The following is a 22344-nucleotide window of genomic DNA, read 5'->3' as shown; positions in this document are numbered from 1 at the left end:
ATCAGTCTTCCTACGTAGAGTAGCTTCTTCCCACCTGTCAAATAAGATTTCACAACATGTCATCATTAGCCAGCTGAATAATGGTACCCAAGGACTTCTAGGCAAATAAATTTATTGTTAAGGGAAGCTGAGAACTGAAGCCCAGACTTCTCTACATAAAGAACAAAACAATATTTGCATCAACATTTAATTAGGCTAAGTATGTACACAGATAACCAGGGAGTAGAGCTTGCCTTGTAATAGTGCTGTAGTGGTCTTACACCCAACCACAAGACATTTCCCAGCAGAGATCCCAACTCCTAAACATCAAGTGACTAGACTAAGTCACCTTTCCCACCATGGGTGCACATCTACAACACCAGATGCTGCTGCTGTTTAAAAGCAGCCAGATGGAGCTTGCTTTGGGGAACAGAAGGTTTAACAGGGAGAGAGTTGCTTCCTGTAACAGCACTGATAATAGCTCCTCAGCCCTCTCCTCCAGGGCCATGCTCCACTAGATGTTCATGAAAAGCTGGGGAGTTGCTCACAGCAAGGACAGCACAGTAGTACACAATGTAACAGGGGGGTGAGTTAGAGCAGCAGCAAGCACCTGTCCTCAAACATACTCACCTCTATTCAAAGACACTGCTTTAAAACATGAGCTGTGCTAGCTTAAAGACCAAGGGGGGGAAAGAGGGTTAGGAGTATTGCAGACACCCATCCCCTCTGAACAGAAAGTGAACACAGCTAACCCAACGGCTTTTAAGCAGACTTCCTGGTGCCAGCCCTACTACTTCGACTTTTAAAGGCTCTTCCTACGATGACGGCAGGTTTCAGAGCTGGTGGGAGAGTGTTCTTGAGTCCAGAGAGAAGTGTCTGTTTCCTTCATGAAGGTTGTTCTTCAAGACAGATCTATGAAGACTGCCACCTGCTGAAATCGGCAGGACAAGGCTATGTTCAGAGCTGCTGTCCCTGGAACTCCACCCATGCAGCTGAAAGCAGCCCATAAAAGTCTTAAGCTGAAGCATTTCCATTCTTGTCTCCAGCACAGACATTGAGTTTTACAGGAGCTGGAAGCAATGGACAACTAGCAGATAATACTCACACTGTGGACTACTTCATCTGAACAGCCAGCGTCCCGAAGGGCACAGCCAGAAGGTGTCAAACCAGCATTGTGTGTATCTTTATTGCTGACAGTCCCGCAGGGAAGGCAGAGCAGGCTGTACCCCTGCACCACCAAGAGGCCATGGGTGAAAGGAACACTGCTCCAGCCACAGAAAATAATGGTATGTGATTAGAGAGTCCTGTTTCCAAAGGGAGTTTGAATGCATGAGCAGCAGCTATGCAACCACCCTCCTTCCAGAGCCAATTAGTGACCAGTCCAAAGAGGTACCTGTGCTTCTCTAGGCCATACTGTCAGCCTGGGTGGGGCACAAAGACAGGAGAGAGACCACGGGAGAAAGACTCCAACATTCCCCTCCTTCTCGCCAGGTCAGGAAGGTTTGCTGACTCAAGACCTGCCTCCTTGGCTTCCCTACAGCTCAGCTAGCAGCTTTTCCGTCTCCCACGCTCACTGCTACAGCTGTTCCCTTACTATTCCCTTACTACAGTGCACCTCCTTAGCCCAGGAAGGGGATGAAAACCATCCTCAAGGGATGGAACAGGAGCTACCTTTTATATCCCAAGACACCCACTGGATGGCGTGTTACTCACAAGCAGTACAGCTGTATCCTACCAGCCTTAGCAGTCATTACCCACCTCTGAGCCCTTCAGCCTGCCCCCACACATCCCGCACCTTAACTTTTGCAGAGAAATAAGCTTTGCATGTACTGCCATCTACTCAGCTTTCGGAAGACAGAGCTGCTTTCAGCCTTTGAGCTCTTTAAACTGTACAAAACAATCTCACCAGAAAGCTACATCCAAGTTATCGCAATAGCTCTAATATTTAAGGCTAGTATCTCTTCACAATTCTTTAGTACAAGGATGGGGAGGCCCAGAACTTACGCACTCATCTCTGTCCTGTAAGATCCACAGCTATTTAGAGAAACGGTCAGAAAACAGTCAGACATTGCCCCAGTGAGTTGAAGATTTCATCCATCTGAGGGAATGGTGGCTTCCAAGATAGCTGACTTGCTGGAAACATTCAGTTGCTGAGCAATGAAGGTACTGAGGTAAGAACACACCCAGGGCAGACGAGGGAGAACGCAAAGGCTCACGTCATGCAACTTTTTACTGGAGGGAGGTGTCAAAATCACAAGTGACAGAGGCAATTAAAAAATATCCTGGCCAGAATTCAGGTAAAACAGTCTCCCACAAAGAGGAAAAGTGAGACTCGACCAGTCTTACTTGTAACCTGTTCATCCAAACAGTGAAAACAGCCAAATCCAGCTGCTAGCTAGTGGCTGCAACACACAATACTGCAGGCCAACCAACACCTTCAGATTTGCCATTCCATTCACAGCTTTAAGGATCCACACCAGTCTGGCATCCCGCAGGGCAGCAAATCCAACAGGGAAGAGACAAGAACCTGTTCCCAACCTTATCCATCCACTGACCTTCGCTCTCCCCACCACCCTCAGTTCTCGCTGGCTTGTACATACTCCTCTGATGCCTTCGACATCGCTCTCAGATACTGCCAGCTCAGTGCTGCCAGAAGCATGGCGCACGAGAGGTATATGGGGGAGTAATGGTTACGGGATACCTCGACGCCATTGGGCAAACTCATTGTCCGGATTGAGACGATGATCTGCTGGGTCTTGTTAGAAGAAGGGTCTGTGCTTGGGACCTTCTGATAGATCTGGAGAGAGAGAAACCCACACAAGGTTAGGGAGTAACCCTGAAAACCACACCCACAATTCCTATGACAATATATGGCTTCTGTGGAGGAGGTGCTAGGCATATTCCAAAACAGAACAACACTCATTACCAGCAATTCACCCATCTTTTAAACCAACGGGGGATCAGAACCGCACTAACTTCTCTCCAGTCAGGGAAACTGGGAGCTAAGAGGGAATATTTTACCTGAGCACTGTGCTAACTGAACTGAGTTTAGAGGATACGCCCCCAGGGGTCAGTCTGTCAGTTCAAGCCACATTAGCCAGAACTTAGTTTAATATTTATTAATCCTGATGTGATTTTGTTGTAATGGTGATTGTTAGGGCACTTACAGCCTTGTACAGGAGTCTATTACATAAATAGGGCCCTACCAATTTCACATGAAAAACATGTCATGGACTGTGAAATAAACCTCTCCCCATGAAAATCAGATTCCCCAAAATCTGCTAGTCCAGCCAGGCTGGGGAGGGACAGAACTTGTCCTTCCCTTGCATGGCCATTATCAGGGGGAGATCAGACCCACTTCCACAGGCAGCACAGAAGTGAGGGTGGTACACTTCCACCCCCTGCCGCTCCTGCCGGGGACCAGGATGCTCAGGGTCAGTGCTTCCCACCCCCTGCAACTCTTGCTTGGGCTCCAGGCATCTGAGCTCAGGGCTTCTGTCCCCCGCAGCATGTGCCCAGGCTCCGGGGTTCTGTCATCACAGCTCCACCTGGGGCTTGAGGCACCTGGGCTCAGGGCTTCCATACCCTCGCAGCTCCTGCCCAGGCATCAAGGCATGGAGCTTCAGTCCCCTCGATTCCTGCTGATGCTCGGGGCTTCAGCTACCCCCTCTCCCCCCACATGGCTCCTGACAGGGTTCGGGGCATCCTTTTTTCAAATGGCCCTGGGCACAGGCCCGTAGGCCTGTGCGTTAATCCATCACTGGCCATGATTAGTGGCTAGGAGCCCCTGGCTGGGGCACTCCCAGGAGCATTGGGGAGATCGGACCCACCTCCACAAGCCTCCTCCAGCTGCAGGAAGCCCAGCGACTGCTGACTTCAGAACCCAGCTCTGAAAGCAGCACAGAAGTGAGGGTGGCAATCCTGCAACCTCCCTCTTCCGTCTCCCCTTCCCCCCCATCCAAAACAGCTTTGGGACCCCCCCCAATCCCTTTTTGGGTCAGGACCCCTGCAGTTACAACACTGAAATTTCAAATGTAAACATCTGAAATCATGAAATTGACCAATTTTAAAACCCTCTGGCTGTGAAACTGACCAAAATGGACCATGAATTTGGTAAGGCCCTATATAGAATCTAAGTAAACAAACATTAAAATGGTTTTTGCTTTGAAACCCTTGCTAGCTGCTCCAAATCCCAAAGACGACAGGACCTAAACATGTTGTCATAAGACATGTTATTCCCATGGTTAGGTCAGGTTAGGCTACGAGGAATGTGTACAGCCACTAAGAGCTGTCTGACTCAAGGATTTGGAACAGTATTTGCACCTTGCTAGCAAGGTCTATTAGACAGGTAACTGACTGACAGAACACCAAGGTACTCCCTGGCATGGACTGACAATACTGTTCTTCAACAAGAGTCCTATCCACACAATGCACGGAAAACATGATCAAAAGCTGTCAGCAGCAGCCATAGACACGACCGTAGCTGACCCTGCCTGGGGTGGATGTGACACCACCCTAAGCACTTTCTTCCAACAATCACGTTTAAACAGAATTCTCAGTTTCAGCCTTCGTATGGAGGACGACAAAGGGTGAAATCTGGGCCCTGGAAGGGAGTTTTGCCCTGGACTGTAACTGAGGCAGGATTCTACCCCAAAGTCCCCAAATGTAAATACTAACAAAGGGATTATTTAAAGAGATTCCCCAGCAGAGAAGGGGCTATTAAAAAACCCAGCTGATTTTGTCAGGCTTGTACCAGCCCTTCCTACACCCCCATTTCCATCCAGCAGGGGAAAGCCACAGAAAGCTTTATTCCAACCTATTCTCTATTGAGCTGCACAACAAAAGGTAACTCCAGGCACCGGAAAAGGCTGCTTGGCTTGTACAACAGACACTGTGGTTTTTCAGTCTAGATAAGTATGTGAGGACACCAGGGACATGGCATACAGCGATTGTGATCGGTTCATTCATGCGCTGCACAGCCATATCAATGGCTTGGCAAGATTGGGGAGCTAGCCTATTTTTGTAACCCCTCCCTTACCTTTCCTTTCACCATCTTCTGCCTACTCATTGATTCCATATAAAATCTGAAAATTATAAGTGAGGGCAGAGGTTTCTACTGGCAGTTAGTCTGTCATCTCAGCTGTGGCTTTCACTTCTGCAACAGCTATAATTATATCCCCTGAAAACAGAAGAGTGGCTTTTATAATAAATTGGGGAAGTGCTATACTTCTGGAGAATACACTTTGGACTATAAGGATTTACAGCATCAGAGAAGAAGAAAAAAGCCACGTTCCAGACTTTACTACTTCAAGCTTTTTCATGCTGATGTCCTTGTTCCTAGAACATCTTCAACAATTTTAGCTAAAGCAAAATGGCAGTTGCTAAACTGCTGAATCGGGGGATAGAGTGGAAACCCCAGCTTAGCCTTTAATCCTCAGTGTTCTGCTGTTTAAGAGGGAACAGCTACATCTGAATATGAGTCTTTCAAAGCAAGACACCAAACCTACCTCTTCCACATACTGGTACATTATAGCCTTGACAGCTTGTATGTTTGTGGCATCCATCATTAAAGTGACAGCTTGTCCTTTCCGAATCTTCACCACCCCCCTAAACACCTGTTTGTTATTGTAACAGGCCGCCAGAGTGGCGATGGCCATCACCTGGGGAGAAATGACAAGCAGCATTTATTCTGTACTCACAGGCCCCACTGAAGTTAGTGAGAATAGCATGTATATCTGAAAGTAGTCATTCCTCTGGGGAAAGACCCAATCTCTCAAGATGAGGCAACAACTCAAAATGTTTGGCGATCTCCATGTTGAATGTATTTAATATCGGACAGAAAAAAAAGAGGGGTAGTATTAAATACTGTGTCTGGACCGGAGAAGACACCCAGCCTCAAAGGGGTTAATGTGGGAGGGGGGGAAGGCAATGAAAATATCTGGTTCAAACATCTGGAAACATTAACCTACCTGTGGAATAGCACAGAAGTTGAAGACACTTTGGTTTTTCAGTCTAGATAAGTAGGTGAGAACATCAGGGACATGGTGCAATGCATTTGTGATCAGTTCATTCATACACTGGACGGCCATGTCAATGTGCTCTGGCTTGGTCAGATCCGACAGCTTCTTGGCATACCTGCTCCAAACCTAGGAATGCCGACAGTACATAGGAACACCACTCAGCAGTTAACACTTTTCAGACATTCATGTTCATAAGGGGGCCAATATCGAACTGTCAAATACAAAGATCTTATTTTACTGCACCTAATTCTTGTAATCAGACTTTGTTACAGTCAGAAGCAAGACCCTTAACACACAGTTCACTCTGACCTACTATTCCATTCAGTCCCATTACAGCAACCCTTTTGATAAGGCACACTGGGAAAGAGAGAGACCAACTGCTAGAAGGAAGTCTTACTCAATGGTGAAGTTTTGGACAGACATGGATCCCATTCTCCTGAGAAGAACTGGACCCAGCTGGTAGCTCTGAAGTTAAGCGTCCCTGCCTCTGATTCAGAACAGCACTTACACACACTTTAAAGCATGAGTAACTGCACTGACCTCAGTGGGACTACTCACGTGCTTACGTGTGTGTGTAAATGCTTTGCTGGACTGGGGCTGGTGCAGAAGAGTCCCCATGTTATAAAGATGGTCTCAATCTGAGTTGGGCCAACTCTTCTTAGATTACAGGAACCCTGTCCCATCCTGCGAACAGGGCAGGTGCATGGAGCAGAGCAACTGCATCCAAGATTGTCTGGAGAAACCTCTGCTGTCACAGACACTCTGCTGAACAGATTTTATCCATGGGACAGGCATGCTGACAATTGACCTTTCAGCTATACCACTGTAAGATCTCTCTGACAGAAGAGTTTTGCCTAACTCCCTACAGACAGATTTGTGCAACTTCATTGGGGACGGACACACACACACCAGAAACCGACATCTGAAAAAGAACCAAAAAAAAAAAAAAAAAAAAGATAAATTCTGCAAAATGAGTCTCCTAACAAGTAGTCCTGACTAACTCAGTATCAAAGCAGAAACAGTTGCTCCAGAGCTCATCAGAAAGGAATAGGAGTCTGCATCACCACTCTAACACTTCCTAATAAACCGTATCTAGCTGAAGTTGTCATCTGAAAAGTGCTGGTTTCCCTTTACCTCTCTGGGCCAGAATTCTCTTCCCTCCAGCTGGTCCTCCAGATAATCACGAATGATGTTGGTTTTCTGAAGAAAGAGGCCCATGGAATTTGCAAGCTCTGTGTCCTGTCCTACAACAGGGTCTTCTAGCTCTGATGCAGAGAACAGACGGGAAAGGCCAATCCCCACCAGCCCAGCAACATAGTGACAATACTGCAAGGTTTGGAAAGAACAAAATGAGTTGTGAAACGTCTCTCCCCTAGTCCATGTGGCTACATCAAAATTACTCCTGTAGGTTATTTAACGTGCCTGTTTGTGTCTTTAGGGAGACTTTCACAAGATAGTTCCCATGCAGTTCAACTTGCTGCATATCAAACCCATTTTGATGGATGTGTCAGTGGTATTTGGGTTTGGGCTTTGAATACAGAGCGACACTGAGCGAGGGCTCTCTGCCATGTGTCTTCATGCCAGTGCTCAACAGCCAACATCCACATACCAAAAATATACTTCTACAGTGTGGATTCTACCACTGGACCATTGCTTCACCCAGGAAAAATGGCAAGTGTGTCATTCACAGCTGTTACTGGCACCAGACTTCCATCACCCAGATGAAAGACCCAAATGAGAGCAGATGGTCATGTGACCCATTTTATACAGTGCACGTTCTAAGAAAACCACCCAAAACCAGCATCAAGGCTTTATCGTGCGTACTTGCATTTCAATGAATAGCCTGGCAGCTAAAGCAGGGGACAGAGTACTTTGTGTTCTTCTTAGTCAAGGAGTTAAGTGGGCAGGGAGTAAGATGGCCCACCTTAAATTTCTGCACTACAGCTGTACTATGCTTTACCTATCAATAATGCACAAAGCCACTGTCCTCCACAAGGTCAGTGACAAAAATAGCTAATCAATGCCTTGGGAAATGTACGCAGGGATCTCATCGCTCAGATAAATCTTTACATTCACATGGAAGCAGGCTGCCCACCAAACAGCAAGACTCAGAGTTAACACTTTGTCCTTTACTCATCTTGGGTACCTATGTATGGCCAGGATGAGCATAACAATAAGAAATTGTAATCAATCATCATCATCATGATGAAGCAGCAAATGAAGAATGCCAGACCTCCAGCAGGGGTTGTGCGCATTGCCCTGAGCATAGAATCATAGGACTGGAAGGGACCTTGAGAGGTCATCTAGTCCAGTCCCCTGCCCTCATGGCAGGACTAAGTATTATCTTGACGATTCCTGACAGGTGTTTGTCTAACCTGCTCTTAAAAATCTCCAATGATGGGAGATTCCACAACGTCCCTTGGCAACTTATGCCAGTGCTTAACCACCCTGACAGTTAGGAAGTATTTCCTAATGTCCAATCTAAATCTCCCTTGCTGCAATTTAAGCCCATTGCTTCTTGTCCTAACCTCAGAGGTTAAGAACAACAATTTTTCTCCCTTCTCCTTGTAACAACCTTTTACGTACTGGAGAGGATGCGCGCTCAATGCTCGCTTACCTTATCCCACTCATGCTGGGTGTCAACCTTCTTTTCCAAGAACTCTGCCATTCCGGCTCCCATCTTGTGACAAATATCTGCAATCACATCTCGATACACCTCTGCCAGGTTTCTGAACTCCAAGGAGATCTACAGCAGAAACCACAAAGAAATATACATTGTGCTGAAAGTGGCATTTGTCAACAGACTAAGAATGGGGAGCGAGGGGGGAGGAGGGGAAGAAGAGAAGAGGGGGAAAGGTTATAGGCTACTGGGGTCTAATCCTGCTCCCACTGAAGGGGCTGGCAAAATTCCCACTGGCTTCAATGGGAGCAGATTCAAGCCACTCAGCAGTAAACACAAATTCAGCATGTGCAGAAACAAGAATTCCTATGATCTCTGGCCACAGCTCAAATGCAGTATGTAATTTCTTGAAGGCGATATGGCCTTGGACAGCATCACTTGTGAGCTGGGGCATGAAGGAGTTACAAAACAAACTCTGTACACCAAGTGTAACTTTATGAAAGAGTTCCACCAAGTGAACAGCTGCTAGAATGATTTCCAGGGTTTTATTGCAGCTCTGTTCTCTATGGGCTCCCCAAGGCCCAGCTCTCCCAGACTTCAGCATGTGCAATATTTCACAGTTTAAAGGCCAGAAGGGACCATTATGATCCTCTAGGCCAGTGTCCTGTACAACACAGGCCAGACAATTCCAACCAGCGTTTCCTGCTGCCAGCGCAACCATTACTGGTTGAACTAGGACACCTGTTTTAGAGCCCAGTCTTGATTTAAAGGCTCCAAATGACGGAGAATCACTCTATCACTGGGCAATCTATCCTCACCGTTAATAATGTGCATCTTATTTCCAGTTTGAACTTTGGTGACATCCACTTCCAGCCATTTCATTTATTTCTTCCTTTGCTACATTAAAGAGTACTCCAGCATCAGACCTCTCCTCCCTGTGTGGGTAATTATAGGCAGCCTCGTAGCATTCTCTTTAAGATAAATAAATTGAGAGATTAAAGGAGCTCAGAGGAACTCAACTGTGGACAGAAAGAACACTGGGCTGGGACAGAGGAAACCTGGACTCTATTCCCAACTCTGCCACTGGCCTGTTGGGTGACCTCAGCAAGTCACTTCCTTCCATGCCTCAGTTTCCCAGTCTGTAAAATGGGGATGATGATTCCGATCTCCTTTGTAAAGTGTTGTGAGATATACTGATGAACAGTGCCATGTAACTGTCTGAGACTGTTATTCAGCAGTTTCTGAGACCTTCTATATCAAAGTTGTATTGTAATATAGGTTGAACAGGAGTGGATGTGTTAGAAGAGCAGGCCAGTTACATGAATGCAGCAAACAAAGATACTTCATGGAACAATGTAGCCCCCGTAAATATCACTTACGAGGACAGATCTTCTAAATTAACAAGTTGCTTGTATCCCAAGTGCACATATTAAACTCTTTTGTACTGTAGTAACATTTCTGAACACTGGAGCAATTCTCCGACAAGCAGCTGTTTGCTGTGAATGGCCAGAAGGCATCCATGCTATCACTGGACTTCCCAAATATTCTTTTGGGCTGGGATTATCAGAGGGGAGTTAGGTGCTCAAATCACACTGAAATTCAATGGGATTTGGGCACTGAACTACTCAAAGGCTCATATGAAAATCTGAGCCTTAATATCAAGTTACCATAAAATCAGCAACAACTCACCCCACCTAAAAACATCACCTCCCTCACACTCTGATTTTAATGGAAGTAGAATCCAACCTTCAATTAAAATTCAAAATATTTACAAATCCTATCAGTTACCTAAATTTCTTCAGAAACTGTACTGCTCCTGTTCTTGTGAGAATTATTATGCCACAGGTTAAGTGCACTCCTTGGAACGCTAACCTAAAATCTACTAGAGAACAGCCCCATTCAGAGAGTGAATCCCAGCCTCGTCCCCAGCACTGGTTGCTCGCCAAATCCCAGCAGGGCTCTCAGCTGGAGCACTGAAATAATGCTGCATCTAGAGGGCAACTACTCCAGTGTGAAGCATGCATCTTGTTCCCATGCACATTCCCAGCTGGTGTTTGGGTGGCAGAGCAGGGAGAAGAGGAATTTTACACCAACAGAAATAAGAAGAGGGAGGGTGGAGTTAATAGACACCAATAAAATATAAAAGTTAGTTTATTAAATTACATTTCAGTTATGCACAAAGCTTTTTGTTAAATTACTGGTAAATAGCTCAGGAACCTAGAGCTACAGCTCTATTTATACAGCCCTTTCACCACCTGGCATCTGAATGCCTCAGCAGCATACAGTGCAATGGAAGTGTAAATGTGTGCTCTTGCAAATCAGTTTAAAGTTGTGATTACTTTCATATTAAGAGATCTTGGGTGAAAATTTCAAAAGCACCAAAGTGACTTGGCATCTAAATGATCTACTCTTTGTCTGGTTTTTGCATTTCTTGACTTTGCAGTTTTTATGAGGCTTAGTGTTGAATACAACACAGCTTTTTGCATTTCATTCCCTAGGTTTGGTTTTATTATGACGCTGGTCAGGCATATCATCAGAATTATAAACTCGTCCTTAAAAAGAAAAAGCAAGCGGTAGAAGCTGACAATGGTATATTAAACTATGGAGAATATAAACAAAGTTTGTAAGAGCTGCTGCCCTGTTCCTTTACTTTTAATGTATTCTGCATGATGCTCACTCAAAAAAAATTTCAGCTACTGTTTCTGCAAAAGATCTAAGTGTTTACTAGTTAAGACAGTAGAGCTGACCTCTTGCTGTCAGCCATAAATAGTAACATAGTGAAACATTCTGGGACTAACATTTTCCCCTCTGTGCTTACACATTTTAGACTGAAATGATTAGTAGGTTCAACTGCTGGCTCAGCAAGGATTGGGGCCCTCATCAATTCTGAGGCTTGTGGGTGGACCACTATGATCATCTCATCTGACCTCCCGTGTAGCACAGGCCCAAGGATTTCACTCAGGAATTCCACATCAAGCCCAGTAACTCTTGGTTGAACAAGATCACAAGACATCCTATCTCGATGTAGAGACTTCAAGTAACAGAGTCCACCACAGAGTAACAGAGTCCACGGGTTAATTTGTTCCAAAGGTTAATTCCCCCCACTGTTAGAAGTGTGCATCTTATTTCCGGTCTACATTTGTCTAGCTTTCCCTTTTAGTCATTGGTTCTTGTTATGCCTTTGTTTGCTAGATCGCCCTCCACAGTATCAGGTATCTTCTCTCTACAGGTACTTACTGACTGTGATCAAGTCACCTCCCAACCTTCTCTTTGATAACGAGGTCATTCTATTTAGCTTAAGCCCCTTGTAAGAAAGGAACAGATTCTCCAAAGCCATCACCCACATTACTCCCTCCATTAACTGAGCAACTTGCTCTCTGACCTCCTGCCATCATCCCCCTTTCCTCCAGTGGGCAGGACCTATCAATCCCAGGACACACCTGAACTCTTCCGACATGGAAAACAAGAGTTTGTAAGTCTGCCATTCCGCTCTGTGAAGCTGATCTGCTTTTTCAAAACCCGAGGGAACATATATTTAGAGCCAAGTCTTCCGAGAGTGGTGCCTCATTTGCATACATGCAAAGTTTATCAACATTCAGTGTTCCCAATTGTGCATGCAATCTCATACGCAAGTGAGTAGCCCTCTGAACACCTAGTAGGGCACAGAACTGCAGTGAAACATACACAAATGCAGGTGAGTGAATGCGTAAGATCTTAGGCCTCTGTTCTTTAAAATGCAGCCCTCAATGTCAAAACTGAGAAGTGCCTGAAATTCTGGGACAGTTTAGATTACAAATGAGTTGGTTTTCCACATCCCTTTCTCATCTATTGAGCAATACAGACTAACAGCAAACCCAGTGACACGTCAACAGCCACCACCAATGTACAACCAGAGTTAAGAACCATCAAACCAGGTGTTTTGGCATAGATGGCAAAAGCCATTTATATCAGTACTGATCAGGAGAGCATCACAGTGTATCATACACAATGCTAATACTGTTCATGAAATATCCTACTTTATAGGGACAGTTTTCCATGTTTTGAGCTCTGCCAGTAAGACCAGTAATGGAAATTCTATTATGAGTTCCACATCCGCTGTTACTGCTAATGATAAAAAAATTTGAGACTGGGATAGTAAACCTTTTGCTTTGAGACTTGAATCAATCTCTAGCTGTTAAAGATCATGTTGGGTTGCCTCCTGGGCACAGATTATCCCACATCTGCTTAATGCAACGTTCCTGCACATTCCTCTGAAACAGATTCATAGATTATAATGCCAAAAGGGACCACTGTGATCATCTAGTCTGGCCTGCATAACACTGGCCATTGGACTTCCCTGAACAGCTTCCTGTTTGAACCAGAGCAGATCTTTTAGAAAAACATCAAACCTAGATTTAAGAACTGCCAGTGATGGAGAATCCACCACTACCTTTGGTTAAATTGGTTCCAATTAATCTCACTATTAAAAATGTACACCTTATTTCTAGTCTGACTTTGTCTAGCGTTGACTTCCAGCCATTGGAACTTGTTATACCGCTGCCTGTTAGGTTGACAAGCCCATTAACAAAGTTTTATTCCCCAAGCAGGTACTTATAGGCTGTAATCAAATTACTCTTTTGCTTTCTCTCTGTTAAGATGGCTATAGATTGAGCTTCTTGAGTCTATTACTATAAGGTATGTTTTCTAGTCCTTTAATCATTATCATGGCTCTTCTCTGCACCCTCTCCAATTTAGCAACATCCTTCTTGAATTGTAGGCACCAGAACTGGACACAGTATATCAGGAGTGGTCGCACCAGTGCCAAATACAGCATCTGGTACTGGCCACTGTTGAAGTCAGGTTACCAGGTGGACTTTGGGTCTGATCCAGTCTAACAATTCTATGTATCAAGATGCAAAGAGGTTTAAAGTGGATACCTATATTATCAGCACATTATATTTCATAGATTGAATCAAGAAATCTAATGGCTCACCGTTGTGAAGTCCTCAAGCACCTGCTTGTCCTTCTCCTTGCTCTCCATGTATCTCCAGTCCGGCTGATACAGATAGGAGTGGAAGTCATGCAACATTGGGACCTTGGTTTCTAAGCTGATGGTCATATCATCTTCTACTGTGTCCAGAGCTCGGAGAACCAGATAGAATATGCACACAGCATGACTATGGAGGGAAGGAAGGAAGGATTTCCTATCAAGCAGGACTCCTTATGACACAGGCGAGTAGTTAAAAATAATCATGTGGCTTTTGTGAGAGACATTTGAAAATTAAACAAAGGTCTTTCCAATTCTGCACCCTGGAAAGTATTTCTAGTTCTGCATACAAATCAGAGATAGGCTCAAGCCATAAAATTCACGTCAATATTTCAAATACCCCCAGCATTTGGGCATGTCAGAACCAAGGCTCTGATTCAGGCCCAAATCTACCAGAAGGACATTTGCAACTAAAAAAACTATGAGGCAAAATGTAATTTCATACCATAATCTGTCTTTGTAGTAGCTATCCTAGTACCAGTGGTCATCATTAAAAAGTGGATACCTTTTTAATCGATTTAGTGGCAACCACTGAAGATACAATTCAAACGTATTTAGATACTACATGTGCCTAGACGGAGAATCAAGAAAGGACCCACTACAGATGCTGGAAATTCCTTGGCCCCCCGATATGCCTGAGCTAGGCATTCAGATGCTAGAAATGAACGACAGTCCAGTATCTAGAGTGCCAGCCTGGACCATGGGAGACCTGGGTTCAATTCTCTGATCTGCCACAGGCTTCCTGTGTGACCTTGGGCCAGTTACTTAGGGAGCTGAAGCACAGAGAGACTACTAAATGGGGATGACAGCACTGTCCTACCTCACACAGGTGTTTTAAGGATAACTACGCTGAAGGTCATGAGCTGCTCAGATACAACAGTAAGGGCGGCCATGTAAGTATCTTTGATACCCACACATCATGTGAGTATTTTCATGTGACTGAGGCTGATCATTCCACTGCAAATCTATCGTTCGCCTCAGCACGAATCACAAAGGAAAGTGCCTTGAATCTTTACACTGCCGGTTTTATGTGCTTACAAGTGGAATCTTAGCGCTATCAGGCAGACAACTAAGTGACTTGCAATGTGCAACAGTTTCTTTAGACGCCAGAGCAGTTCCTCTTTCAAACCAAGTTGTTGTTGTTTTGGGGGTGGGGAGAGGGCCTTTTTCTTTTTGCTGGGGTGGTGGAAATGAAAAGCAGAGCTGTCATGAAACTATTCATGTTAATGATACAGTAACAGACTAATGTAATACTGATCCAAAGTGCCAAGAGCAGCACAATCCATTGCTGTACTGAGAGATCCAAATTTGCAACAAGTCTTGGGAGGGCTTGCCAGAATAGTGGTAAAAGTTACTAAAACCCAGCAGCCACTAGGACCCAGGGGAAATAAGACTTTGTGAGGGGAAGGATAAACTCTTTTCTCTGTTCCCTTCTCTTCCAGCTGTCCCTCTGCTGCAGCAGCTTCTCTTTCCTCCCACTGTGTAGTAACCAAGTATTAGGATCAAAGCAAGAAATCATGGATGATCTGGGGGGCTCAAGCAGAAAAAGTCTGAAAAGACTGGAATAGTAGACTGATCCTGGAGCCAGGATCTATGCATTCAAGGGGCCATATTCCTAGTGTGTTTTTAAGCACTGGAATCTATGAGAGTTCTGCGAAAAATGGATGATTCAATACAGCTCCTGAATTTGAATCCTGTCTCTGCTCTGGCTTGCTGTGTAGTTTTGCTCAAGAAATCATCTCTCTGCTATGCTCAAAACTCATAAATCTTTGTGCCTTCAGAGGAAGTTTTGGGAGCGAGGAATGCAGGTTCCAGCCCTAGGATTATAAAAAATCCATATCTGTAAAGTTAGGATAATAACTACTTCAAAAGAGTTATTGCAAAGGCAAATTAGGTAGTGTGCGTCTAACACTTTGGCAATGTTTAAATGCTAATAAATAGAAAACAGCATAGATGAGCTAGGACAACAATGAGCAATGAAAGATTATATGGTAATGGGAAAGTGAGTGGATCATTTAGCTGTTCACTACTACACTTAACCTTGGGTTTGTTTTATTAAAGGAGAATTATTTTTTTTTTTTGTAAATAAATTATAATTAAGGCTACGTTTTAGTCATGGGTATTTTTAGTAAAAGTCATGGGCAGGTCACGGGCAGTAAACTACAATTCATGGCCCATGACCTGTCCATAACTTTTACTATATACCCCTGACTAAAACTTGGGTGCTCTGAGGCAGCCCGGGGTGCTGCAGGTGCTCAGGGGGCAGAAGGGGGTGCCGCAAGTGCTCTGACAGGGGAGGGGGAAAGGGGGCAGCACGTGGCCTGAGACACCGCTGGTGCTGGGGGAGCTGGCAGGCTCCCTACCCGGCTCTGTGTGGTTCCCAGAAGCAGCCAGCATGTCCCTGAGGCCCCTAGGTGGAGGTGTGACCAGATGGGCTCCATGTGCTGCCCCCACCCCAAGCCCCCACTCCACAGCTCCCATTGGCTGGGAACCAAGGGACATGTCACTGCTTCCAGAGAGCCCCCTCCCCAAAGTAAGCACCACCCAGAGCCCTCACCTCCTCCCACACCCAAACTCGTGCTGCTGCTGGGGTGGGAGGAGCGCTGTGGCTCAAGGCTGCCCCAGCAGCAGTCAGTGCAGTCTGGCCCAGGGGCTGCCCGAGCTGCTCAGGAAGCTGCTGGGCCAGCCACACTGGCCACTGCAGAAGTCACGGAGGTCCCAGAAAGTCACAGAACCCATGAATCTATGCCACCTCTGTAAAACAGGAGCAATACATCCTTGCCTCACAGGGGCACTGTAGTGTGCTTAGTTAGTGATTACAGGGATGAGGGACAACACAGACATACCAAGGCAGAACCTGGGATGAAAATTACTGAACACAATGGATACGTTTTACTAGTGTACTTTGTACACTGTTTTGGGGATCCAATTAAATAAATGCTACATATTAAAATACATGGACGCCTGTGTAAACATAAGCCCTGTCTGTATCCATCTGTTGCTTCTTGTCCTACACTTAGACTGTAAACTCTTTGGGGCAGGGACAATCTTTTTCTTCCATGTTTGTACAGCACCTAGAACATGGGGTCATGGTCCATGACTAGGGTTCCTGGGTGATATGGTAATACAAATAATAACTAATCTGCACTCAAGATCATAGACAAGGCCTGTTAACATAAACATATCTTGTGTCACCAACAACACCTGCAGTATCTCTTACATAGGATGTTCCATTGATATTTGTAAAGTGCTCCACGATGATTACGTGAAAGGCACTAGAGAAATGCAGGGGATTTTTACACTTAATTAGTATGTTTTCAAACAGCTCTGGTGAGCTATTTGCATGGAAGGTGCTGAATAGGAATGCATGACTGAGAGGCAGACCCCAACCCACCTCGCACTCTGAAGAAGTTCCGATAAGAATCGGACTCCACAGCCAGGCCTCATCCCCACTGATCATATCAAAATCCAGAGCCTGAATCACGATGGGTAAGAAGCGCTGAGGTATAGATCTCAGACAACCCCCTGCTACCAGCAGACTGTGAGAACAAGCACGTACCTTGCCTATAGCCAGTAACACATGGGCGGTCTACGGGCTGATGTTTAACCCTCTCCGGGCCACAGCAGCCAGGGGATCGTGCTGGGCTCCTGCTCCCTGGATAACCCTCTGCCGGCCAGGGAGCTAGCGGCTCATGCAGTAGGGCTGCATGGCCACGAGTTCGGGCCCGGGGAGGCTCCCTGCTCCCCTGTGCAAGGCTGGCTCCGGCACGAGGTCGCCCCGCTGACCCTCTCCTAGCCCGGCCAGTCTGTGGCGGGCTCCCGCTGCAGGGACAGGGGCTAATTAGCCCCTGCGAGCCCACAGCCCCCCCGGCGGGCACTCACCGCAGCTCCCCGTCCAGGGCCTGGATGACGGCGGCGAAGCTCCGGCTGGTCTGGTTCAGGTACCGGTAGCAGGTCTTGAGGCCGTCGCTGAGCACGTCCTGCGGGCAGAGCAGAGGGGACGCGGGCTGCTGGAAGCGGGGCGAGGCCGGGCAGGCCCCCGGCGGGGAGCCCTGGTGCAGGAGCCGGCTGCCCCCGCGGCGCCGGCCCCCCGGCAGGGACAGCGGCGAGGACGAGCAGCGCTGGCCGCCGCCGGGGCAGCGCGGGGGAGACAGCGCCAGGGTCCGCTTGAAGAGGGCCACGGCCTTGGTGCTGGCGGCCATGGGGCCGGGCCGCTGCCCAGCCGGAGCCCGCGGCCGCGATGGGGCCAAGCGGAACCAGGAGCGCGGGACTCGCTAGGCCACGCAGGCGGCGGCCGACACACCCACGGCCGGCCCGGGAGCCCCGCCCCGCTCCCCCGGCGCCGCCCCGCCCCGTTAACCCCGCGCGGCCCGGAGAGACCGAGACCCTCCCCCGTTAACCCCGCGCGGCCCGGAGAGACCGAGACCCCCCCCTCCCCCCACCCCCCGTTAACCCCGCGCGGCCCGGAGAGACCGAGACCCCCCCCTCCCCCCACCCCCCGTTAACCCCGCGCGGCCCGGAGAGACCGAGACCCCCCCCTCCCCCCACCCCCCGTTAACCCCGCGCGGCCCGGAGAGACCGAGACCCTCCCCCTCCCCCCCCGCTGTTAACCCCGCGCGGCCCGGAGAGACCGAGACCCCCCCCTCCCCCCACCCCCCGTTAACCCCGCGCGGCCCGGAGAGACCGAGACCCCCCCTCCCCCCCCCCCGCTGTTAACCCCGCGCGGCCCGGAGAGACCGAGACCCCCCCTCCCCCCCCCCCGCTGTTAACCCCGCGCGGCCCGGAGAGACCGAGACCCCCCCCTCCCCCCACCCCCCGTTAACCCCGCGCGGCCCGGAGAGACCGAGACCCCCCCTCCCCCCACCCCCGGTTAACCCCGCGCGGCCCGGAGAGACCGAGACCCCCCCCTCCCCCCACCCCCGGTTAACCCCGCGCGGCCCGGAGAGACCGAGACCCCCCCCTCCCCCCACCCCCGGTTAACCCCGCGCGGCCCGGAGAGACCGAGACCCCCCCCTCCCCCCACCCCCCGTTAACCCCGCGCGGCCCGGAGAGACCGAGACCCCCCCCTCCCCCCACCCCCCGTTAACCCCGCGCGGCCCGGAGAGACCGAGACCCCCCCCTCCCCCCACCCCCCGTTAACCCCGCGCGGCCCGGAGAGACCGAGACCCCCCCCTCCCCCCACCCCCCGTTAACCCCGCGCGGCCCGGAGAGACCGAGACCCCCCCCCGCCCCGAGCGCCCTGCAGAGACCCAGCCACCCCCGTGCTCCGGGCCTCGGAGAGCCCCTCCGGCCCGCCCTAGCGCACCTCTTCCGTATTCACCGGGAGAGAGCCGCCCTCTGCCCCTTCCTCGCCTCAGCTGGGAGCCGCCCTCCTTCTGTTAACCCTGCGTGCCCTGGAGAGCCCCCCCCCCCCCCCGACACTGGGGAGAACTCCCCCTAAGAGACAAGGGCTCAGGCACGAACAACCAAGCTGCTCTGTGGCAGGTTTCAGAGTAGCAGCCGTGTTAGTCTGTACCCTAAAAAGAACAGGAGGACGTGTGGCACCTTAGAGACTAACCAATTTATTAAGAGCATAAGCTTTCCTGAGCTACGGCTGCTCTAGGTACTCGCCGACACCCCCACCACCCTTAGCATTTAAAGAAAAACCGGTTTCCAGCGGCTCCTCTGTTAATCCTATAGACTAGCTCCTCCCATGTCCCTTCATAGTCTCCTGCAACCTCAACACCGCTGTTAAATGCAATTGCACCTGCTCTGTGCTCTACTGCAAGTAAAGGCTTCATGAAATAGAAGCCTAAATAGCTAACAAAGGAATGCAGTCACCTTGAAATCTAGCTGATTTTTTTGTTTAAGTTAAAGTTAATTTCAAGTACTAGACTTCCCTGGGGTCTGCTCATTTTTAGTTTCACAATCACATTTTCATTCCTTTCCCCACATTTTCCAGTAGCCTAATCTTATGTGGAAAGCCACCCACTAAGGGGAAATGCTGAAACTGACTACACATAAATGTTGTCCTAGGCAAAGAGTAAAACTAAGAGGAGGGAACAAAAAACAGAATAATCGTTTTCCTCTTTAATCTGTTACTGTAATCTTTATCATTTATAACAAAAGTGGGTAAAATTACTGAGATTGCAAGCAGGGACCAGTGTTTTGTCTTGTGTCTGTACACTGCCTAGCACAATGGGGCCCTGGTTCATGACTGGGGAATCCTAGCTGCTATGGCAATACAAATAGTTAATAGTGAAATATTTTCAGACCGATTCATGATGTTTTAGGATAATGGTGCCAGTTTAATATATTTTACTTAACCAGTAATGAATTTTACAATACAGAATCTTTCTGAGCAAATGTAGGCCTTTATATACTGAATTCTCTGTGTCCCCACATAATTTAGACAGGCCGTTCACTGTCTCATCTCAGCATCATCTCCCCTAGATTTAACTGGATGAAGACTTGAGGCTTGTTTGGAAAGAGCGGGAACATTTTTAAAGATATTTTTCCCAAGGTGAAGGACTCACCTCCAATTAATTTCTCATAGGAAGTGGTATACATGTGAAGATAATTGCTTAATTAAAATTAGCACTTATGGTCTTACCACCCTTCTGAAGAGTAACTGCTACCAGTCACCAGTTTGGGAACACCAAATAAGGTCTAGATCCTGCTAGCTGATCAGCATAGGTGGAACCCCACTTAAGTCAGCACAGCTGGCCACAGGCACAGAGATCTACCTGCAGCCAGCCCCATTGACCCACACTGATCACACCCACACCAGTGAGTTTGACATTTCCACAATCAATGTCTTAAGCTTAACTGGTTCTGCAAGTCACTCTGCCTAGGCAGATGCCTGCATCCATACAGGGCGACAGGCCATATCAGGATCTTAAGTAAAACTTGTTTCAAGAATAACTATGAGATTAATACAGCATTGAATTCTGTATTCTTTAGGACCAGGGTTCAGTTCTGGTCAGTAGTGACCAAGGACCTAATCCTGTTCCTACTGAAGTCAATGGACTTTTGCCACTGAATTTTATAGGCACAGGATTGGACTTCAGTGGCTGTTACCCTCTGACAGTTATTCATGGCCTATGTGAAAGTACTAACTGAAAGAGGAATTGATGAAGCTCATGTCCATCCACCCATTTTCTTTCATTGATCCTGAGTCCTACACTCTGACCTTAATGAAGACTTTGTGCCACAGGCTTCAGTTCAGAGCCTGGTCTTGGCCAACAGTCGAGTGTCAAGATCCATTCCATTTAGTTGATAATATTCTATAGACTTTTACTGGCCAAGACACATCATCAAGCAACCAGGGAAATCAAAAAGGAAACAGGACCAAGCTTTCAGAATAAGGAAGGGGGCATACTATAAAAACCCACAGGGTTTTGGCCAGAAAGGGGGTTAATTATGAAACAGTGCCTGATTCTGGCTATTTGACTGACATCCTAAGCCGCCCCCCTGCAAAAAGAGTCGGTGGCTACGGACATCAATGAGGCTCTGCACATGGGCGCGTTTGTGCGTGCCAGAGGCGGCACAATTCTGATTTTTCCAAAACGCGCTGCAGAAGATCAGTGCTGGAGACAAATGCACAGAACAGGCTGCTTTCCAGGGGGGCACGACTGATCTTTCAATTAATCCCGATTTGTGGTTAACCAGAGGTCAGATAATCACGGCGCAGGATTGGGTTTTAAACGTTGGGGTGACAGCCCCAGGCGTACCATGAGCCCTGTGGGCAGCACCCTGTACCCACAGAGGGCCCCCCCCTTGATTTCAGCGGGGCAGGGCGCTCCGCTTGCAGGGGGGGCGATTATAGGATCGAGGCCCAGGTGGGTTATTAGGGGGCTGGGAAGTGAGTGGGCCACGTCCCCCGGAGCCCGTACGACACAGAGAGAGGCTGGGGAGAGGCGCTGGCTGGGCGGGACGCGGAGACGAGACCCCCCGGGGCTGGCACCCCCCGCCCCGCCCCGCCCCGCCCCCTGCTCACCTGGTCCAGCGGGGGCATCACCGCCGCGCCGCCGCCCATCTTAAAGCGCAGCAGGTTGTAGAGCTCCCGCGGGCGGCCCAGCCACTTCCCCACCCGCTCCATGGCTGCGGAGCTCACCGGGGCTGGGCGTCCTCGCGCACTGGAAAGCTCCCGCCGCCCGCTCTGCCCAGCAACCAGCCCCCTCCGCAGCTGGCCGGCCGCAGCATCTTCCCTTGCGCCGCGCGGAGAGACGCGGCCCCGCCCCCGCCCGCTGACGCCGGCCAATCCGCGTGCGGCGCTCGTGCCTCCGCGGCTGGACGGGGCGCTCATTGGCCGCCCCTTTCTCGCACCAGAAGGACGCTGGCCAACAGGCCGGCTCCGGGGCTGGTGTGACGGATGTCGAATTGTTCTGATTGGCTGAGAGGGGAGGGTACCGCCCACCCAGCCCTCGCGAGGGGAGCAGGCGAGGAGCAGGCGCCGGGTTTCTTAAAGGGGCCGCGGCTCATCCCGGAGACCGGGAGGCTGCGGTGTGGCGGCCTTACCGGGGTCGTCCGACAGCCCCAGCGAAACCCACCCCAGGGGCAGCGCGTCCTGCCCCAGCCCAGCCCGACCTAGGCCCACCCCCGTCCCCTGCCAGACACTCCCCCCCCCCCCCCAGATCCAGCCCCTATGGACCAGCTGCTTGGATTACCCACCACCAGCCCAGCTGCTGCCAGCTGCGACGGTCCCTGGGCCTGGCACC

The 22344-nt window shown here is 48.9% G+C and overlaps 1 protein-coding gene across 4 annotated transcripts; it reads right to left on the bottom strand.

The window, feature by feature from the left end:
- Positions 1-95: 95 nt before the first annotated feature.
- Positions 96-21849, bottom strand: LOC311517337 (squalene synthase-like). 4 transcript variants are annotated; one of them, XM_084622067.1, is made up of 8 exons: positions 21624-21849; positions 17528-17625; positions 13592-13775; positions 8617-8745; positions 7134-7325; positions 5949-6125; positions 5487-5639; positions 96-2776 (listed from the first exon to the last, which is right to left on the bottom strand). In XM_084622067.1, the coding sequence occupies exons 1-8, from the start codon at positions 21723-21725 to the stop codon at positions 2555-2557; spliced, it is 1257 nt and encodes a 418-aa protein (XP_084478193.1). In that variant the 5' UTR covers positions 21726-21849; the 3' UTR covers positions 96-2554. The 4 variants fall into 4 exon arrangements, with proteins under 4 accessions (XP_084478193.1, XP_084478194.1, XP_084478192.1 ...); XM_084622068.1 differs by lacking the exon at positions 21624-21849 and adding an exon at positions 18951-18969; XM_084622066.1 differs by lacking the exon at positions 21624-21849 and having other exon boundaries at positions 17528-17944.
- Between the last annotated feature and the right edge of the window lie 495 nt (positions 21850-22344).

The sequence above is a fragment of the Lepidochelys olivacea genome (genome assembly GCF_965140295.1).
Source record: "Lepidochelys olivacea isolate rLepOli2 genome assembly, chromosome: 3".
Taxonomy (NCBI): domain Eukaryota; kingdom Metazoa; phylum Chordata; order Testudines; family Cheloniidae; genus Lepidochelys; species Lepidochelys olivacea.
This window is presented reverse-complemented; position numbering and strand designations above follow the sequence as displayed.